We start from the raw sequence: 16,018 nt of genomic DNA on the forward strand, positions 1-16,018 counted from the left end.
GAAAAACACAAGATCGTCATGACCTAATCATGATCAGATTCACTGATCATGAGAAATACGGAATCATAATGAGACGCGGTGAGCGCGCGCTCTGGACTCCCTGACTGGAATTAGCAAGATAATTAAGATAACGCTTAGCGCGACACGAGAGACAATACTTCTCATGTCAGGAAAAATCAAAAAGAATGGCAGAGACAGAGAGAATTCTTCTGTCGTCCTAGGCCAACGGACACGGCTGGGAATCATGTGGGGAAGAGGACCCAGAATACAAGTAGAGACCCCTGACAGCTCGCGTCTACGTCGGGTCGGATGAGCGGGCCGGTGAGGTAGCTTCCCGCTCCTCGGAAAGTAGAAATGATTCTGCCCATCATATTCTTCGGCCTGGTGATTAGTGGCAAGGTAATAAGAATACAAAGACGGGAACTCTGCGTCTTTCTATCTTGAGGAATCATTGCGAGGCAGCTGGTATCAGTGCGGTGCTACATTCATGAATTAGCCTGTCTGTACCCTGGCCTTGACGGTATTCGACCGCAACGATATTTCTTCCAGCCCTGATCAGGAGCGGGGATGCTCATAGAGAAGAGGACAGATACTGGACACCCAGGGTGGACCAATAGATACAGAACTGCCATGTCATTGAAAAAGTAACATATTGCTAATGATGAATGACAACGCTTATCTTCTGTCCCTTGATTCCCAAAGGGTGCGACATATCATCTTCAACCGTTATTCTGGTACTTCCGAGGCAATCTATGCTTGGCCCCAAGCAAGCGCAGCTGAACAGAAGGCTACAACCGCCCGGGATATCTGTGATATATGTCTTCCTCTTGCTAGATCTAGAGAAGGGTGTATCCGTCATATAGACGCGTAACACGAAGAAAAGCGCACATGAGCTGGTATCCCCGCAAATCATGTGCTACTAGACGAGCACGCTGAAGATGATCAATGTCTGCAGATGCGATAATAGAATGGCTAGCATGCAGGCAGGCGTCCTGTTTCTGCGGGAGGTCGCGGAGTTCTTCATGCATATGTGTAAGAGATACTGGCTTCCAAGTAGGATGAAACTACCTATTGTCAGGAAACGATTATGGTAGTCAAAATAGAGCAGTCACACCTGGCAATCTTGCTGCTTGGTTTCTTTGCCATGGGTCATTGCTTTGGGTCGCTTGCTAGGACCGTCAGTCTCTAATTGAGCAGCCTTGCGCTTTAGAGGGACCGTGACCGCCGTTGAACTGGCAGGAAACAAGGAAAGACGACCCTTCTTCCCTTCTCGCCACCTGCGATGTTCTGCTGTTCTTTTTCTCCTACAATCGTCGCATCGCTTCCAAAGAGAACTTGATGAAATATGAGCCTTGCATATGTTGCACCTTCGTGTATCCATTGTGGTAGCAGGCAACAGAGAGGGATCCAAAGCAGCAAACATGGTCATGATGGTCGTACGCAAAGCGCGTTTACGTCACGTGTACGATCTAATTCCTGTTCGGCAAAAGCCGTACTTTTGCAGGTACCTTCAATTCAGAAAATACTTAGCCCATTTATGGCTTCCAATGAAAGAGCCGTGAATAATCCAGGGAGAAAGAACCCTCAATAATTACGAAATACCCAAGATTTCTAGTACATGCTAACGCTGCCATAAGCGAGATATAACACAATTTCATTCAGCTTGCATCCCGAGTCAGCCTGAAAATCAATCCGATTCACTCGCACCAAGAGCGTTCACACAATTTTCCAGTGACACGTAATAAGCTCTATCACCTCCCGTGGCTTCGATCTAGTAATGAGGGGTCGAGGCAAAGCCAAAAACACAAAGAAAAATGCCACGCACGGAAGATTCCCCATTCCCAAGGAACGCAAATCGATTCTTATATATCGGTGTGAATTTCCAGTCTTCCCACCGAGGAGAAGACAGTAGTTCCCTATACTGGAGTGCTGGAATCTTCTTAGATAGCTGTTTAGTCAGAAACAAAGCACGTACTACTTCCTGCATAGAGGGCATACGGCTCCCCGTCGACTGTTCCGCCCTTGTACCAAGAAGAGCATTGTTCCGACTAGTTAACTTGAATTTAAGCACGGGTAGTCAAGGTCAAAAAGTAAGAAAGCGGTCACACCCATATAAGATCTTTCATAGTTGCTTTTCCCTAGTCAGATTTCAGTCAAGAAGAAAAATAGAAAACATACATGTTTGCTGAATGTTATATTCATCCTGCGCATACCTGTCTACCTCCATGGTCTTGATGTCCTGCTTCTGCATTTTCGACCTTTTGAATCGATCAGAATAAAACACACCAAAGCACGCATTCAAAGCTGTACTCACAAGCAAGCAACAACATAATCTGCTTGTGCTTCCATACCAGGTAAGATCGACCCATTAGCATACGGGATCCCCGGTCCACTTCCCATCAGAAACATATTTGGAAAGCCTGCCAGCGCAATCGACATGTACGCTGAAAAATACATTAACACCTAAGACCCGAAATAATTAACTGATACCCGTACCTCTTGGTTTCTGCGCCCATATATCTCTGAGGTCAATCCCGCCTCTACCCCGAAAGGTATACTGTGGTTTGAACCCGGTGTCGAACCCCGTTGCAAGTATGATGCGGTCGACGGGACGCTCGATGCCGCTTCCGCTGACGATGGACGTTGAAGTGATGTTCTCAATTGGATCCTGGACCAGGTTGACATGAGGGAGCTTCAATCTGCTCAAGGAATATGGTTATAGGTATGTTATTTTTACTTGCGCGAAACGTACGCTTCCATAAAAGCAGCTCCGGGTGTTAGCCTTCGACACTAGTTGGGGAGTTTTCAGTGAAGAGTTGTATAATGGAGATTCTGGTATGTACGTACCCCTACGGCATAGCTGAATATGAGAAGCTGAGGAATACCATGCGGAAGAGCGGCAGGGAACTTACTCTGGTATAAGCTTGAGAAGAAGATCCTCGCGATCCAAGGACTTCCTCATATGCTCAAGGGCAATATTTCGTAACATCTAATATCTGGTGAGGTTCATAACGGTGACCGAGTACTCCGTTATTACCTTTTGTATCTCGGAATTGTTTCGCTTGGATTCTACGGGGAGGTATGAAAAACTTGTACCCTTGGTGCACAAATGTTACGAACCAAACCGCGTATTCATCTTGTCATAGACCTCTCTGATGTGACGGTACAATTTCTCTGGGTTCTTCGCAAAATCGGCTCGCTCTTCTTGTGAGTCTAGAGACGGTCAGCGGAGCACACGCCAAGCCGGAATACTTACAACTAAAGTTATCATCCTTCCAGTCCCGATCTTTGAGCGAATCAAGGGACACGATAGTTGGCACGATCTATCACCCCAAAAGTTAGCAACAGTGCTAGAAGGAAACTGGCAGAAAGTCGAACCCAGACTTTACTCCTAGCGTAAATGTCGAGACTCTTGCAGTACGGTGCTATGGTGCCGATGGTCTGGAGACCTGAAGATCCGACACCTATAACAGCACTTCAAAGCAACGTCAGTCGAACCAAAAGTCGGAGCATAACAGGACGACGTACACACTCTCATCCTTAAACGCCGTCTTCCAATCAAAATTGGCAGGCCACTCAGCAGTGTGAAGGACTGGTGTCTTGGTGAAAGAGTCCAGGCCAGCAATAGCAGGACGGTTCACATTACTATTGACACAGACTCAGGCGCCCTGATACACTGATCCTGAGAGGATATCATTTACTTACTTTAAAACCCCAGTCGCCGGAGCGAAGACATCATAAGTGTCTGTTTTAGTTTGCGACGTGTCTAAATCCTCCACCGTGACTGCCCAAGTCCCAGAAACCTCGTCGTACACTGCCGCAGTGACCTTGTGCCGAAGACGAACAAAAGGAACGATTCCATGTTTCTGAGCGAACGTTTTGAAATATTTCTTAATTTCCGCAGCGTAAGAATAGAAGCTGGGAAACGACGAGATCATTAGCAGAAAGTGACATGCAATCTACATCGTACCTACTCTGGCCAATCCGTATAAGGAGCGAACGAAAATTGATAGACAGCGCTTGGAATGTCGCCTGCCGATTCTCGGTTGGAGTGCAGAAGTACCATGAAGGAAACCGTGAACATACATCGACAGCCCGGATAACGATTCACATGCCTATAATGGATAAGTCGTCGGAACATCGGTAGTACGGTTCCCGGCCTCCTCACCATGTTCCCGTGTAGTCTGTATCCATTACCATTAGTAAACTAGAACTTTCCAAAGAGAAAAAAATACTTACCGGCCTCTTTCTCGAATAAGATAAACTCGACTGGTCCAAGCACGCCGTTGTTCTGAGCTTCTAGTAACTTGTACGCAAGGCACAGTCCTGCGGCACCTGCGCCACAGCTACGGAATTTAGTGAAAGAGACACTGCCAGAGTCTGCAATGACTCACACAGCAAGGCGCAGCGGACGCGGCTGGAATCCTGATAGGAAATAGGACATCCATTAGGTGGGCCAGCAGTCTTCATGATACGAATGCTCGCCTGGTTTCTTGAGGTAATCCCAGTCGCTTGATATGCCATTGTTATTCAAAGCATCATCCTCTCCGGTAGTATTGCGTTGGAGGAAACCGAACATGAGGAAGCAGCAACGAGAGAAGTGGCTGACAACTCTATAAGTACCGATAGCAGGGGGTCACAGGAGTAAAGAAGCGAATCCACGAGACGTTTGCTGACATAGAGGTACTCCACATGGATATCTGTGGTATATGGCATTGATAATGCCCAGCCTAAGCCCAGCGGTAATAAAAGAAGGTGGTCAAACGAAGCAGCTATAGTCCTCATACTTAGGTACCAGCAAAGTCAGATGAGACGCCTCGTCCCGGAGAAGGCGTAACAAGCATCTCGTTAAAAGTTGGGAAAAGAGCAGTTTCGACTGGTTGCCGGCAGGAATGAGAGAGGTCTTGGAAATTCATTTCAAAGGGTATCAAGCTAAGAGTATTGGCAAGCGTTTGCTGAAAATTCAAAAAAGAAAATCGGGATAATAGGTGGCTGTGCTGAGAACTTGTCAAGTTTTCGGCCGAAACTATTTTGACTTCCTATTACTTACCATCATCTGCGCCTCAGTACTTCAGATTCCCTTATTCAACACCGTGCCCTATCCTATGTTCTCTATTCGTACTCCAAGGTCAACAAGAAATGTTCGCAAGCCCTACTCGCTGGCCGAGTCGACGGTGACCGCGTCGAGACGCTCGACGACAAAGATGAACACATTCATCCCTCCATTGCATCTCGCCCAGTTCCGTATCATTAACAAGAACTACTTCGACGCCTTACCTATCGATGCATCACTGGAAGACTACGCTTTGACCAACCAAGAGCGGTCACAGTTAATTTCATGGACGCTGGACGAAGATTCTGTAGACAAGGACACGTTACATCCTCGCCTTGTCGGGCTTTTACCGGAGCTTTCATTGAAAACTCGATGCCATGGTGTCGACCTACTGCTACATCGAGGACGACCAGTCGCTACTCGCGAGGAGCTGGCCTCCATCATCATCTCTACCCATGCTGAAAAGCACTCCAATGGCGCTTCCAACTACTACATTATCGACAAACGCTTCTCCTGTATTCCTGCTTCCCTCGTTCTTGCCTGGGCGATGAGCTGTCCGGATTGTACCAAGGAGAATACATGCCAGATACGAACACTAAAGGATCCTATCAGCGTCTCGACAGTTTTCCCGCCACGTTCGAAATCCGAGATGGTCAAGAAATCGCTCCCACTTCACTCTTCCACTAATGATGGATATGAGAAACTGACGTCGCGACCTGGACAGTCCAAAGTGATCCTATCTCTCTGCGGTTTGCCTACTATGAGCAAGACCTGCCCAGAAGTGTTCAATGACATCCTGGCGCTCGGTGCCGCCCCTCAGAGGTCCTTTTCGAACGGACAGGCACTTTCCATTACTGCAGAGGATATCGAGGCGGCAGAGATTCTGGTGCAGATGTCGAGACTAAAAAACAAAGCCGTTTGCTCATCAGCGTGACGAGTATTTCATCCTGTCTATCCCCAACCTGCCTGATATTCCTTCAGAGATGTCTATCTAGATACCCGTGTTGCGCACTACTACCCTATTACCTCACCGCATTCCAACTACAGTCGCCTCTGAAGTAACCCATACTTGTATTAACCCATACTCTGCTGTAACCCATAGGTTTTGCTGTCCACCGACCTCGTTCGCAGGTAAAATGAGTGCATAACCCATAACTTTGCTGTAACCCATAACCCATAGCTCTTTCTTGAAAATCCCTCCGTATAGCCACATACTCATGAAATAAATTAGGTCAAATGGCTTAGTTGTTAGCACGTAAAGTTGAATTTTGGGTTGTTGTGGGTTCGAACCTTGCTATTCGTGTTGTTTTTGGGCAAGCGCGGACTGGTGCACGCGGAGAAATGTGATCTACCACTCCATTCTTGCCGCTCCCTCGACTCTCACAGCCGTGCCTGACCCTATTGCCAATGTCGGGAAGGATGTTAAGGTGATGATAGTGCGGAGCGAGGAGGAAGCTGAAGAGATGAGTGATGCTGATGTGAATCAATGTCAGTGTATCGATCCGCCTCCTGTAAAGAGGCCCTGAAGGCTGTTGCAACCCTTCAACAATATGTTAGCAACTTGGATGACCCTTATATTCACCAGCTTGAAAGAATTATGGCTTCAACAGGTCGAGAGAGGCTCATTCATTAAAGGATACCGAAATTAAAATGTGTTTTACTTCAAACTAGGTCTAGAATACAATTTACGTGTAGTAGAGACCTTTGAAACCCTTCAGAGACACCCTACAACGGCCTCTGCCAGAACCCATACTCTGTAGTAACCCATAGCCCCAGGTGTCCACCGAGGGGTATGGGTTATTACAGAGGCGACTGTATAGACTTGTATTATGCTATTCAACAATGGAGTGAATTTCCTGGACGGTATCTAGCTTCAACATCTTATTGGTACAACAGGACAAGCAAGTCACCCCAACCGTTTATTTTTCATCGACATTGGAACATTCGGTCGCTGATGGAACGTCATCTGTCCCAGTAACTAGCTTCTGGTATCTATCTCTCACTCCGGTGCTTATCAACAGAGGTCTCGTGGGCTTCTCCACCTCTGTGACCTCCTGCTACCGATTCTTATCGAGCGAATACTGTTTCATCTCTGTTGCTGATCCTTTTCCCCAATGTTCCGTTTCCTTCGACGCAATACCAGCACGCCCGATGAATGGGAATACATCAAGAAACCAGGCGAGGAATTGAAATCTACGGACTCCAATTGTACTTAACGAACGTCGGTGCTAGGATTCCAGCCGCGGCCTTTGCGCCTTGCTATGTGAGTCATCTCAGATGGCGAGGCTCTCTTTCTCACTCGATATCATAGCTGTGGAGCAGGCGCTGCAGGATTATGCCTGGCTTACAAAATTCTGGAGGCGCAAAAGGAAGGAAGGCTTGGACCTATTGAGTTTGTCTTGTTTGAGCAAGAGGATGGTAGGTGACACTTTTCAGTTAAACGTTTGCTTAACGATGCGTATGTAGATTACACGGGGACTTGGTGAGAACGTAGGAACCTCGGCAGCCGGTTTGACTCATCCTGAATTACAGGCATGTGAATCGCTATCCAGGTTGCCGATGTATGTCCCTCCTCTCTTCCTTTCGAGCGACTAAAACATGGGAAATCTGCAGGCGACATCCAAGTGCCGGCTATCAACTCTCGTTTGCTCCTTACGCAGATTGGCCAGAGTAAGTCCCACAATTTAGTCTGAGTGATAGCTAAGTCTTCTCCCTAGGTTTTTTTCGTATGCTGAGGATATCAAGAAATACTTCAAAACATTTGCTCAGAAATACGGCATCGTTCCTTTTATTCGCCTGCGACATAAGGTCACTGCGGCAGTGTACGATGCGATGTCAGGGACTTGGGATGTCACAGTGGAGGATTTGGTGACATCGCAGACTAGTACGAAAGCATATGATGTTTTTGCCCCAGCGACTGGAGTCTTGAAGTAAGTAGTAAGCATGTGTTAACTGTTCGCCCGATGACACTGTCTTGATAGTAACGTGAACCGCCCGGCCATTGCAGGCCTGGAGTCCTTTGCCAGGACGCCGGTCCTCCACACAGCTGAGTGGCCTGTTGATTTTGATTGGCAGAACGCATTCAAGGAGGAGAGTGTGTACGTGGCTTTAGCTTATATCGCTTTACTGATATAGAGAGCCTATCAGAGCTGTGATGGGTGTTGGCTCTTCTGGGATTCAAATCATAGGCAATATCGCACCATATTGCAAGTCTCTCGATATCTACGCCAGGTCTAAGCTCTGGGTCTGTCTCATTTGCGAGCTGTGCTTTTATGAAAGCGATTTATCCTGTACCAGATTGTGCCGGCCATCGTGTCTCTTGACTCGCTCAAAGACCGGGACTGGAAGAATGACAACTTCAGCTGTGAGTGAACCTGCATCACTGACTGAGTTGATGATCTGACACACTTTATACCAGACTCGGACGAAGAAAGGGCTGACTTTGCGACGAGGCCGGAAACGTTGTACAAGCATGTCAAGGAGGTTTCGGACACGATGAATAGCCGATTCGGTATGCCGTCCTTGTGGTTTAGGAAGACTCGAAAACTCACTGGAATATCAACTTGTAGAATCTAAACGAAGTGATTCGGAATTGGCTAAGGTCAATTTTCCTCTTCTGTCCATTGGTATCAATCTGAGTAGGTCTCAGATGACTCGGAAGATCACCCTTGACCATATGAGGGCGTCATTAAAGGGATGCGAGGACCTTCTTCTCAAGTTGATACCAGAGTCAGTTTCCCCATGTTACCAAACTTCAAGGTATCTTTCAGCTCATCGTAACGAAGCTACGCCGTCGGGGTAAATATTCAATCATTTGTCGCACAACCTCTCGTGACCGAGTCATCGTTCATTAGTGTCGCAGACTAACCCCGGGAGCTGCCTTTCTAGAGGCGTAAGATGTTTTCCTTTTTTAACATTTACTGAATGACTCAGAAGATATCCTTACAGGCTACAGTTTCCTCATGTCGATCTTGTCGTGGATCCAATCAAGAAGATCACCTCCTCTTCTATCGTTACCGACAAGGGTGTCGAGCGCCCCGCAGATCGCATCATACTCGCGACGGGATTCGATACTGGGTTCAGGCCACGATACCCGTTTCGTGGTAGAGGTGGACTTGACCTTAGAGATGTTTGGACAGAAAAACCCAGTGGTGCAGTTTCCTGTTTCGTCTTCAGACTGCGATATATGACGGATAAACATATATGATTTTAGCGTACATGTCAATAGCAGTGTCGGGATTTCCGAATATGTTCCTTATGGGTTGTGGGCCGAGGATCACTTATGCTAATGGATCGCTCCTACCGGGTACGGAAGCACAGGCGGACTATATTGTTGCCTGCTTGTACGTGCGGCCTTTAGACAACGTCTTTAAGGGTACTGATCAGAGGTACAAGGTCGAAAATGCAGAAGCAAGATATCAAGACCATGGAAGTCGATAAGGATGCGCAAGACGAATATAATTTTCAACAAGCATGTATGTTGTTTCTAGATCTCTTCAGCCTGCAATTGACTTTGATAAGCGACGATGAAGGATCTCATATGGGTATGTCTTCTCCCTCGGTTTTGGCCTCAAGCATGTTCATTCATTCAAACAGTCGGAACCATGCACTTCTTGGTACAAAGGCGGTAAAGCCGATGGGGAGCCCTATGCACTCTATTCGGGTAGCAGTAGGTCGTGGTCTCTAGTTATCTGGCATGCGTTGACAAAACAACTCGCAGCGCTCCACTATAGGGAAATGTTATCGTCCCCTCGGTGGGAAGACTGGAAATTCGAGCCACTATATAAGAATAGGTTTTCTTTCCTAGGTAACGGGGCGTCTTCGGTGAGGAATCTTTCACGCTGCTTGACTTGTAGCTCATGACAAGCTTGATCTCATTAGATTGAAGCTACTGGGGGTGATAGAGCATATTACATCACGATGGAAGATGCTAAGAACGCTCTTACAGCAACAGATTATCAAATCGACTGAAACTGGGTACCCTGAGTTTTCCGTTAAACATCTGATATGTAAACTTTGCCCGCAGATCAACTTTTGCTGTCGCGCGCAATGATTCATAGTTGCTAAATTTGCCTGTTCTACGATGGTATCGCGTTGATCAAAATGTAACACTAATGTGGTCAACTGCTGGACCCGTGGGCGCTTACTGACGCGTCAGGACTTTATAGTTGGTCAAGAATAAATATTGCGAATTAAGGATTACCGTGGTGAATCATTGACCTTTGCGTAAAACCTGATGGTCGAATTTTTCATAATACCCGTCACCGAAGACGGTTCAGGTGTTCGCCAAGACCAAGACCGGATTGCAAATGCCCTGACCTAAAATAACATTCTTATTAGCGGCATGTAAGATTTTCATGATCATCCATCCTACCACGCATACTATTTCAAAACGACCGACCCGCAGGAATGGGAGATCTGATAGTTATCCCACTTCCACATGGCAACTCGCCAGTCCAGCGGTGAGAGGCCTGGATGTAACATGCATATACGCTGAAGTGAGGCAATGATGATAGCCAGCTAATCTATCAGATCCTGCATTTTCCGAGGGACAGAGGCTGGATTTGTGGTGTCGCATCTGGAAAATGCACCCTAGCTATGTACCCATATATAGGGTAGATAGCACGTATAGTGCTCCTAGCTAACCCTCTAGTATGTAGGCCCATATAGCACCACTGTTGGTATGGTAGAAGGGAGCTATAGGACCTATCGCGCTATGTGCGCTATGGCCGTGGTGACATGTTAATATAAATAAATCTCATCAGCAGCTCGCGTCTTCAGGCACAGCTACTCCGCATTCAGAATTTGTTGCCCGTAGCTCAATAATAATAGTGTGAAAAGGGGGTAGACATTATATTCACAAATGTGTAGATACGGTAGACCATAAAAAAGTAACCTGCATGTTACGGAAGCCCAAGAATGAAGCCAAAGCTACTAAGCTATCTATTTTGGATTAAGCGACACCTGGAGCATCGCCGAGGCTTGGGGTATGATTAATTGGCGGCGAAATCAGCTGCGGTAAACACATCTTCTTCCGTGCTAGTTGCTACACCTGGCTCATGATCGTCAATGATTCCAGCAAAGTGTCTGTGAAAACAAGTTTTCAGTGATCCAGAGCAGACACTTGTTCATGACGGAATACTGGTGAAACTCGACAGGGATCTGTGGCTAGTTCATTTTATCCCTGCAGTAAGTTTCCCAGTTCCGTAAGCTTGTGACTAGTCACACCGCAAAGGCCCCGGGAAACTCACGCCAAGGTTTGTCCGGCAAAATAGCCAATTTTGGCCCTCAAATATGCAATAATTTAGGGCTAAAATATGCTAACGCGGACAAGGGTCTTCCGGGCCGGCTTTCTGGAGTGCGCCGATAAGAATTTTGGACGAATATCTGGCAAATCTTTCTCTATTTTAGAAGATACCTCCTCATTTATAGTCATTTTTGCGGTTTTCGATAGGAATAGAAATCGGCAGAACCACTCTGCACAAACAGGGGGTCGACAGGTCCCCTTCTTCATCGCTCCTGATGCCCTCAAATATGCTAGACCCGGACAAAAGTGTCCCTCTTGGACCCCTCAAATATGCTAAATGCGGACAAAGATTTCGCATTTTTGGGGTCTAAAATATGCTAATTTCTGGACAAACCTTGGCGTGAGTTTCCCGGGGCCTCACCGCAAACGGAAAATTTTCAGCTATACTGAAATTATCACGTGACTCAAGAAACTTGACCACAAACTAGTCCCGAAATTGGAGAAATGGCGGGCAAGATCAGTTTCAGGACGAGTTTTTGGTTAAGTTTCATAACTTTCCAGTACACCCGAAAATTTTCCATTTGCGGTGTGAGTGCCCATGACTTTGACAAATACACGGTGTTTACGGTATGCAGTGATGCCGTGGCTCCGCTACTCGTGAAGTTCGTGATGAAAAATTGTATATTCCATTGTACTACAAAGTGCCCGAAATCTTTTCTTTTGAGCTATCAACCTGTTGAATGAGCCTCGGCTCTTTCCGTTTGTCTGAACCATGTGCGGTAAGGTAGCGGGCCACCAATGTGCGAGACGTGCAGCAGTGAGATTGAACAAGCTAAGTACCCGCAACCCAGTTATGCAACGTCTTGACAACAGATAGAGAGCAGGCAGAAACCCTACAAATCCCCCTCCACTCCCAACGCACAGGCCGTCCAGGGCGGCCAACGAACTTAAAAAGACGACCCAGCTCCAGCAACTCGCAACAATGACGGACCCGAAAGACGAACGTCTATACCCATTCTCGAAGCTCGCAGCACCATGGAGGTACACCAACCGGGACTACGGGGAACGGCTCATAATAAGCGGGACAAATGGACAGTCAAAAGACGAGGCAGCGCAACAACACAATAACGACATTTGACGGATCCAGACCCGCGACCACTTATTAGTGTACACAGACGGCTTGCAAAGGGACATACGAGGAAAGAGGCGAGTAGGCGCAGGGATAGTAGGATTCAGAGACGGAACCGAAGCTTTTGAGCTGAGCATGGGATTGGGAGAAAAAGCGGAAGTCTATGACGGAGAAATGGCAGCACTCGCGATGGGAGCAACGAAGGCGACGAACCACGCCAAAGGAGACGAGAAAGTGAAACACCTCCACTTCTTTGCTGATAACACGTCGGCGATTGATGCTATCTTTGACCCTCTACCGAAGTCGGGACAGACGTTCGCAATAGTCTTCCACAAATGAATACGTCAATTCCTGGACAGCGACCCGTCACATACGGTCGAAGTTTCTTGGTGTCCAGGACACAAGGACATTGCAGGAAATGAAAGGGCGGACTATCTAGCAAAGAGAGGAGCGGAAAAATCAGCAGAAGATACAGGAAGAACGAGAGCCAATGCAAGAAGAGAAGCAAAGGCTAAGACAACGGAAGAATGGAGGAAAATATGGGAAGCTAGCCCGAAACACGGGCGCTTCGCAATGGCAAATAGACTCCCACCATCGTTGAAGCCAACACAGCACTTCTTGGATCTGGCAGGGAAAAGAGAGGTCTTCGGTCGAGTTCTACAATGCAGAACAGGACATGGGTACATGGGCAAGTACTATTCACAATTCGTGCCAGATAAGGGCGTTGACTGCCCCTGCGGCGAACGATTTCAGACACGCGAGCATATCATTCGCGAGTGCCCTTGCTACGAGGACCAACGGGAGGTACTCTGGAATGTATCAAGATCCCTGTACCTGCCGAACATACTAGGGACCAAGGAGGGGATTGCAGCGCTGAGCGAATTCATTGAGAACACCGGAGCGTTCACTCGATCAGGGGAACTGCGAAGCGCGAGGCTTGCCCCAGAACCCGAGGAGGAAGTAGAAAGAGAATGGTGGGAGGAGGACGACAACGCAGACGACAAACATGGGTAGGCGGCACACACCCGTCACAACACAAGAGCACAGCCAGCATGACACATAATGACAACTCGAACCTTACACCACGGCCACGGCCAACCGCAGAAATAATCTGATTAGCCCAACACAGGGCGCAAAAGTACCGTAAATGTTTGCTACTATACTCCACCATATGCCGAGCTACCAGTAGAAACCAGATTAATGAGCGGAGGGACCGGGACAAGAGGGAAGGAGGGAGCTTGAGGACCTGTACCTCCACCGCATCTTATATTAGTAGATAGCGTACCTGTAAATGCTGAATCCAAAAAAAAAAAAGAAAGGTAGCGGGCCTTGCCGCTTGCCGGCCTTACTTGGTTATGATGAAAGAGGGACCAGGAGGGACCGGGGTGACCCATCCCCAAGCGTTTTACGTGGCTTTCAAGCATGCACACTGGTCTGTTGGAAAACGGCGGAAGGGGTCCGCAGCATCAGTAAGTTTTGACAGATGCTCAATAATATCATCTGATATTTAGAACCAGGGAAACTCACAATGGATGGAGAGTCATGGTACGATTGTTATAAGGACGAGATCTTGAAGCTGAGTTGGTTAAGAATTGTGCGTTACCGCAGCATGGATTGAGTATACATTGACTAACAGTATTTTAGAGAGAGGATGCCCATCGGCGGTATGAGAACCTTTCTGAAGTCACTATCTCAGCTTTCGAGGATTCCGCCCGAGCTGAGTCGTTGATTAAAGTACCTCTGCAACGCGTGTGGACTGGCAGGAAACCCGTCATCTCATCCTCTCTCGCCGACACTCCATGCGTAAACCTTGGCGTAGGTGGGCTCCTAGAGAAGCTCAACAATATTCTCGGTACTACGTACACTCTGGACCGACCATGGCTGTATTTCTTTCTTCATGATTATGCTGCAACGAACAGAGATTTTGGGGCCGCCTACGCCTACCTCCGACCAAGGTGGTATACGGATTGGACGAACATCAGGGATGAAATAGATCAAAGTGAACGTCGAGACAGAGATATGCGACAGCATGTTATGGACGGCAACCGCATCCTCAACCGTTGGGTCCCACCTCGCTATCTTTGGGACCTGTATAGCAACCGGGTTATTCCGTGGGCGATTGCTGGTATAGACCTCACTATGATTTGGACCGTGTCCCATGCCTGGGTTGCAGAGGGGGAACGAGTTCTTATTTGGACAATGGTGAATGGACTGGCATGGCCCGTTCCACTTCCAAAAGGCATTGATCTCCAGTGGATACGGATTGAACTGTTGAGGAAGGGCGCTGAGTACGTCTGGCAGGACGTCCTCTGTCTGCGGCAGGCGGGTGGAACGAGGGAAGATCTACGTGCGGAAGAGTGGAAGCTTGATGTGCCCACTATTGGACACGTGTATGAGCGTGCCGAGAAAGTGCTCTGTTACTTCAGTGGGCTGGGACGGCCACTGAGTGACACTGTGGACATGACTAGCGACCGGAGCTGGTTCCGTCGTGCGTGGACGATGCAAGAAATCCACCTTCTGCGGCAGTCTCTCGTTGGCGGAGAGACAGAAGAGGGTCTGAATCCGGATGCACAAAGAGCATTTGAGAAGCAGCTGTCGTCCATTCAAAATATGCAGCATCTCAGCATCTACGCCGTCTTGAGCGAGATGCAGAAGAGAGTCTCCACAAATCCTGTCGACCGTGTAGCGGGCTTGTCTTATCTTCTGAGGACGAACTCGATTCCCACCTATTACGCAGCACAGAGTGACGAAGATGCATGGTCGGCGCTGGTAGATGTGCTCGGAGAGTGGGTCTGGGCGGATCTGTTCTTCCAGTATCCCAAGCCAGGGCACGAGAATACTCGATGGCGTCCATCCTGGCAGCAGGCTATGTCTGATGTTCTCCCAGATGAATGGGGCTGGGGTTTTGTTGACGAAGGCTACTCGTACCGGGGCTACTGCATCGAGAAGGGCTTGATACGGGGATTGTCCGAAGCGCAACATGGGCACGACCGGGAAGGAGAGCTGCGTGTAGAGGACAGCAACGGTGTCCAACACAGTTTCAAAATTACTGCGCAACACCAACACCCAATCCAAGAGGACATGTATACACTGATAGGCAACACTGACAGTAAGAAGATGTACTACTGGGTGGTTGGCCGCCGAAATGCAGACAAGTTCGAGAAAATGTCAATCTTCCAGATGCCTGATCGTGCAGAGAGACAGCGGCTAGAGGGACTGGGTTTGGTTCGGCAGAATGTCAAGATCAATCTCTGCTAATAGCACACTGCTACGAATATACCAGACCAAGAGTACAATTACGCCGTGGTACCAAGGACTGAGAAGCAGGTCAAAATGGACGCCAAACTTGATGCCGTCCCACCTTGGTTGACTAACTTCTGGAGTTGTTCCGGAGACCCAACTTCCAGTCGCAATTTTTCCGCCACTATTTTGCCTGAATTCCCACCGAAAGCTCAGGTAGGGGAACGAGAATCCTATATACATAGGACTCGGAAAAGGGTTCATAGTCCCGATAAACCTTTCCAGAATATAAATTTCGCACCTCAGAGCTTCCTCTGGCTTGAACGTGGATTATGTCGACCCTAAACTT

At 47.9% G+C, this 16,018-nt stretch overlaps 5 protein-coding genes across 5 annotated transcripts; 3 read left to right on the forward strand and 2 right to left on the reverse strand.

Moving 5' to 3' along the window:
* Positions 1-617: 617 nt before the first annotated feature.
* On the reverse strand, positions 618-1,454 carry EV420DRAFT_1521772 (uncharacterized protein). Its single transcript, XM_060472234.1, has 3 exons — positions 1,115-1,454; positions 889-1,064; positions 618-836 (listed from the first exon to the last, which is right to left on the reverse strand). Exons 1-3 carry the CDS (start codon positions 1,427-1,429, stop codon positions 656-658), a joined length of 672 nt encoding a protein of 223 aa, XP_060334409.1. The 5' UTR covers positions 1,430-1,454; the 3' UTR covers positions 618-655.
* Positions 1,455-1,553: 99 nt separating this feature from the next.
* EV420DRAFT_1146133 (uncharacterized protein) lies at positions 1,554-5,013 on the reverse strand. The gene is made up of 23 exons (XM_060466059.1): positions 4,788-5,013; positions 4,486-4,730; positions 4,395-4,425; positions 4,240-4,335; positions 4,169-4,184; positions 4,087-4,115; positions 3,975-4,032; positions 3,706-3,918; positions 3,529-3,645; positions 3,379-3,475; positions 3,257-3,323; positions 3,121-3,213; positions 3,038-3,069; positions 2,913-2,989; positions 2,848-2,860; positions 2,753-2,790; positions 2,497-2,699; positions 2,315-2,444; positions 2,179-2,258; positions 2,109-2,119; positions 1,976-2,048; positions 1,826-1,929; positions 1,554-1,771 (listed from the first exon to the last, which is right to left on the reverse strand). Exons 2-23 carry the CDS (start codon positions 4,522-4,524, stop codon positions 1,688-1,690), a joined length of 1,701 nt encoding a protein of 566 aa, XP_060334410.1. The 5' UTR covers positions 4,525-4,730; positions 4,788-5,013; the 3' UTR covers positions 1,554-1,687.
* Positions 5,014-5,204: 191 nt separating this feature from the next.
* EV420DRAFT_1639038 (uncharacterized protein) lies at positions 5,205-5,987 on the forward strand (the record flags this gene model as incomplete). The annotated part of the gene is made up of 1 exon (XM_060476914.1): positions 5,205-5,987. One exon carries the CDS (start codon positions 5,205-5,207, stop codon positions 5,985-5,987), a length of 783 nt encoding a protein of 260 aa, XP_060334411.1.
* Positions 5,988-7,330: 1,343 nt separating this feature from the next.
* On the forward strand, positions 7,331-10,397 carry EV420DRAFT_1731822 (uncharacterized protein; the record flags this gene model as incomplete). Its single annotated transcript, XM_060479931.1, has 18 exons — positions 7,331-7,471; positions 7,520-7,614; positions 7,667-7,723; positions 7,771-7,983; positions 8,035-8,151; positions 8,189-8,297; positions 8,351-8,417; positions 8,472-8,564; positions 8,623-8,782; positions 8,839-8,851; positions 8,908-8,945; positions 9,002-9,204; positions 9,267-9,396; positions 9,449-9,528; positions 9,575-9,597; positions 9,650-9,722; positions 9,774-9,877; positions 9,935-10,397. The coding sequence occupies 18 exons, from the start codon at positions 7,331-7,333 to the stop codon at positions 10,022-10,024; spliced, it is 1,806 nt and encodes a 601-aa protein (XP_060334412.1). The 3' UTR covers positions 10,025-10,397.
* A 3,362-nt stretch (positions 10,398-13,759) lies between these two features.
* EV420DRAFT_1521804 (uncharacterized protein) lies at positions 13,760-15,993 on the forward strand. Its single transcript, XM_060472235.1, has 4 exons — positions 13,760-13,898; positions 13,947-14,023; positions 14,074-14,255; positions 14,305-15,993. The coding sequence occupies exons 3-4, from the start codon at positions 14,229-14,231 to the stop codon at positions 15,685-15,687; spliced, it is 1,410 nt and encodes a 469-aa protein (XP_060334413.1). The 5' UTR covers positions 13,760-13,898; positions 13,947-14,023; positions 14,074-14,228; the 3' UTR covers positions 15,688-15,993.
* Positions 15,994-16,018: the final 25 nt, after the last annotated feature.

This window comes from Desarmillaria tabescens (assembly GCF_030435595.1).
Source record: "Desarmillaria tabescens strain CCBAS 213 chromosome Unknown EV420scaffold_8, whole genome shotgun sequence".
NCBI classification, from domain to species: domain Eukaryota; kingdom Fungi; phylum Basidiomycota; class Agaricomycetes; order Agaricales; family Physalacriaceae; genus Desarmillaria; species Desarmillaria tabescens.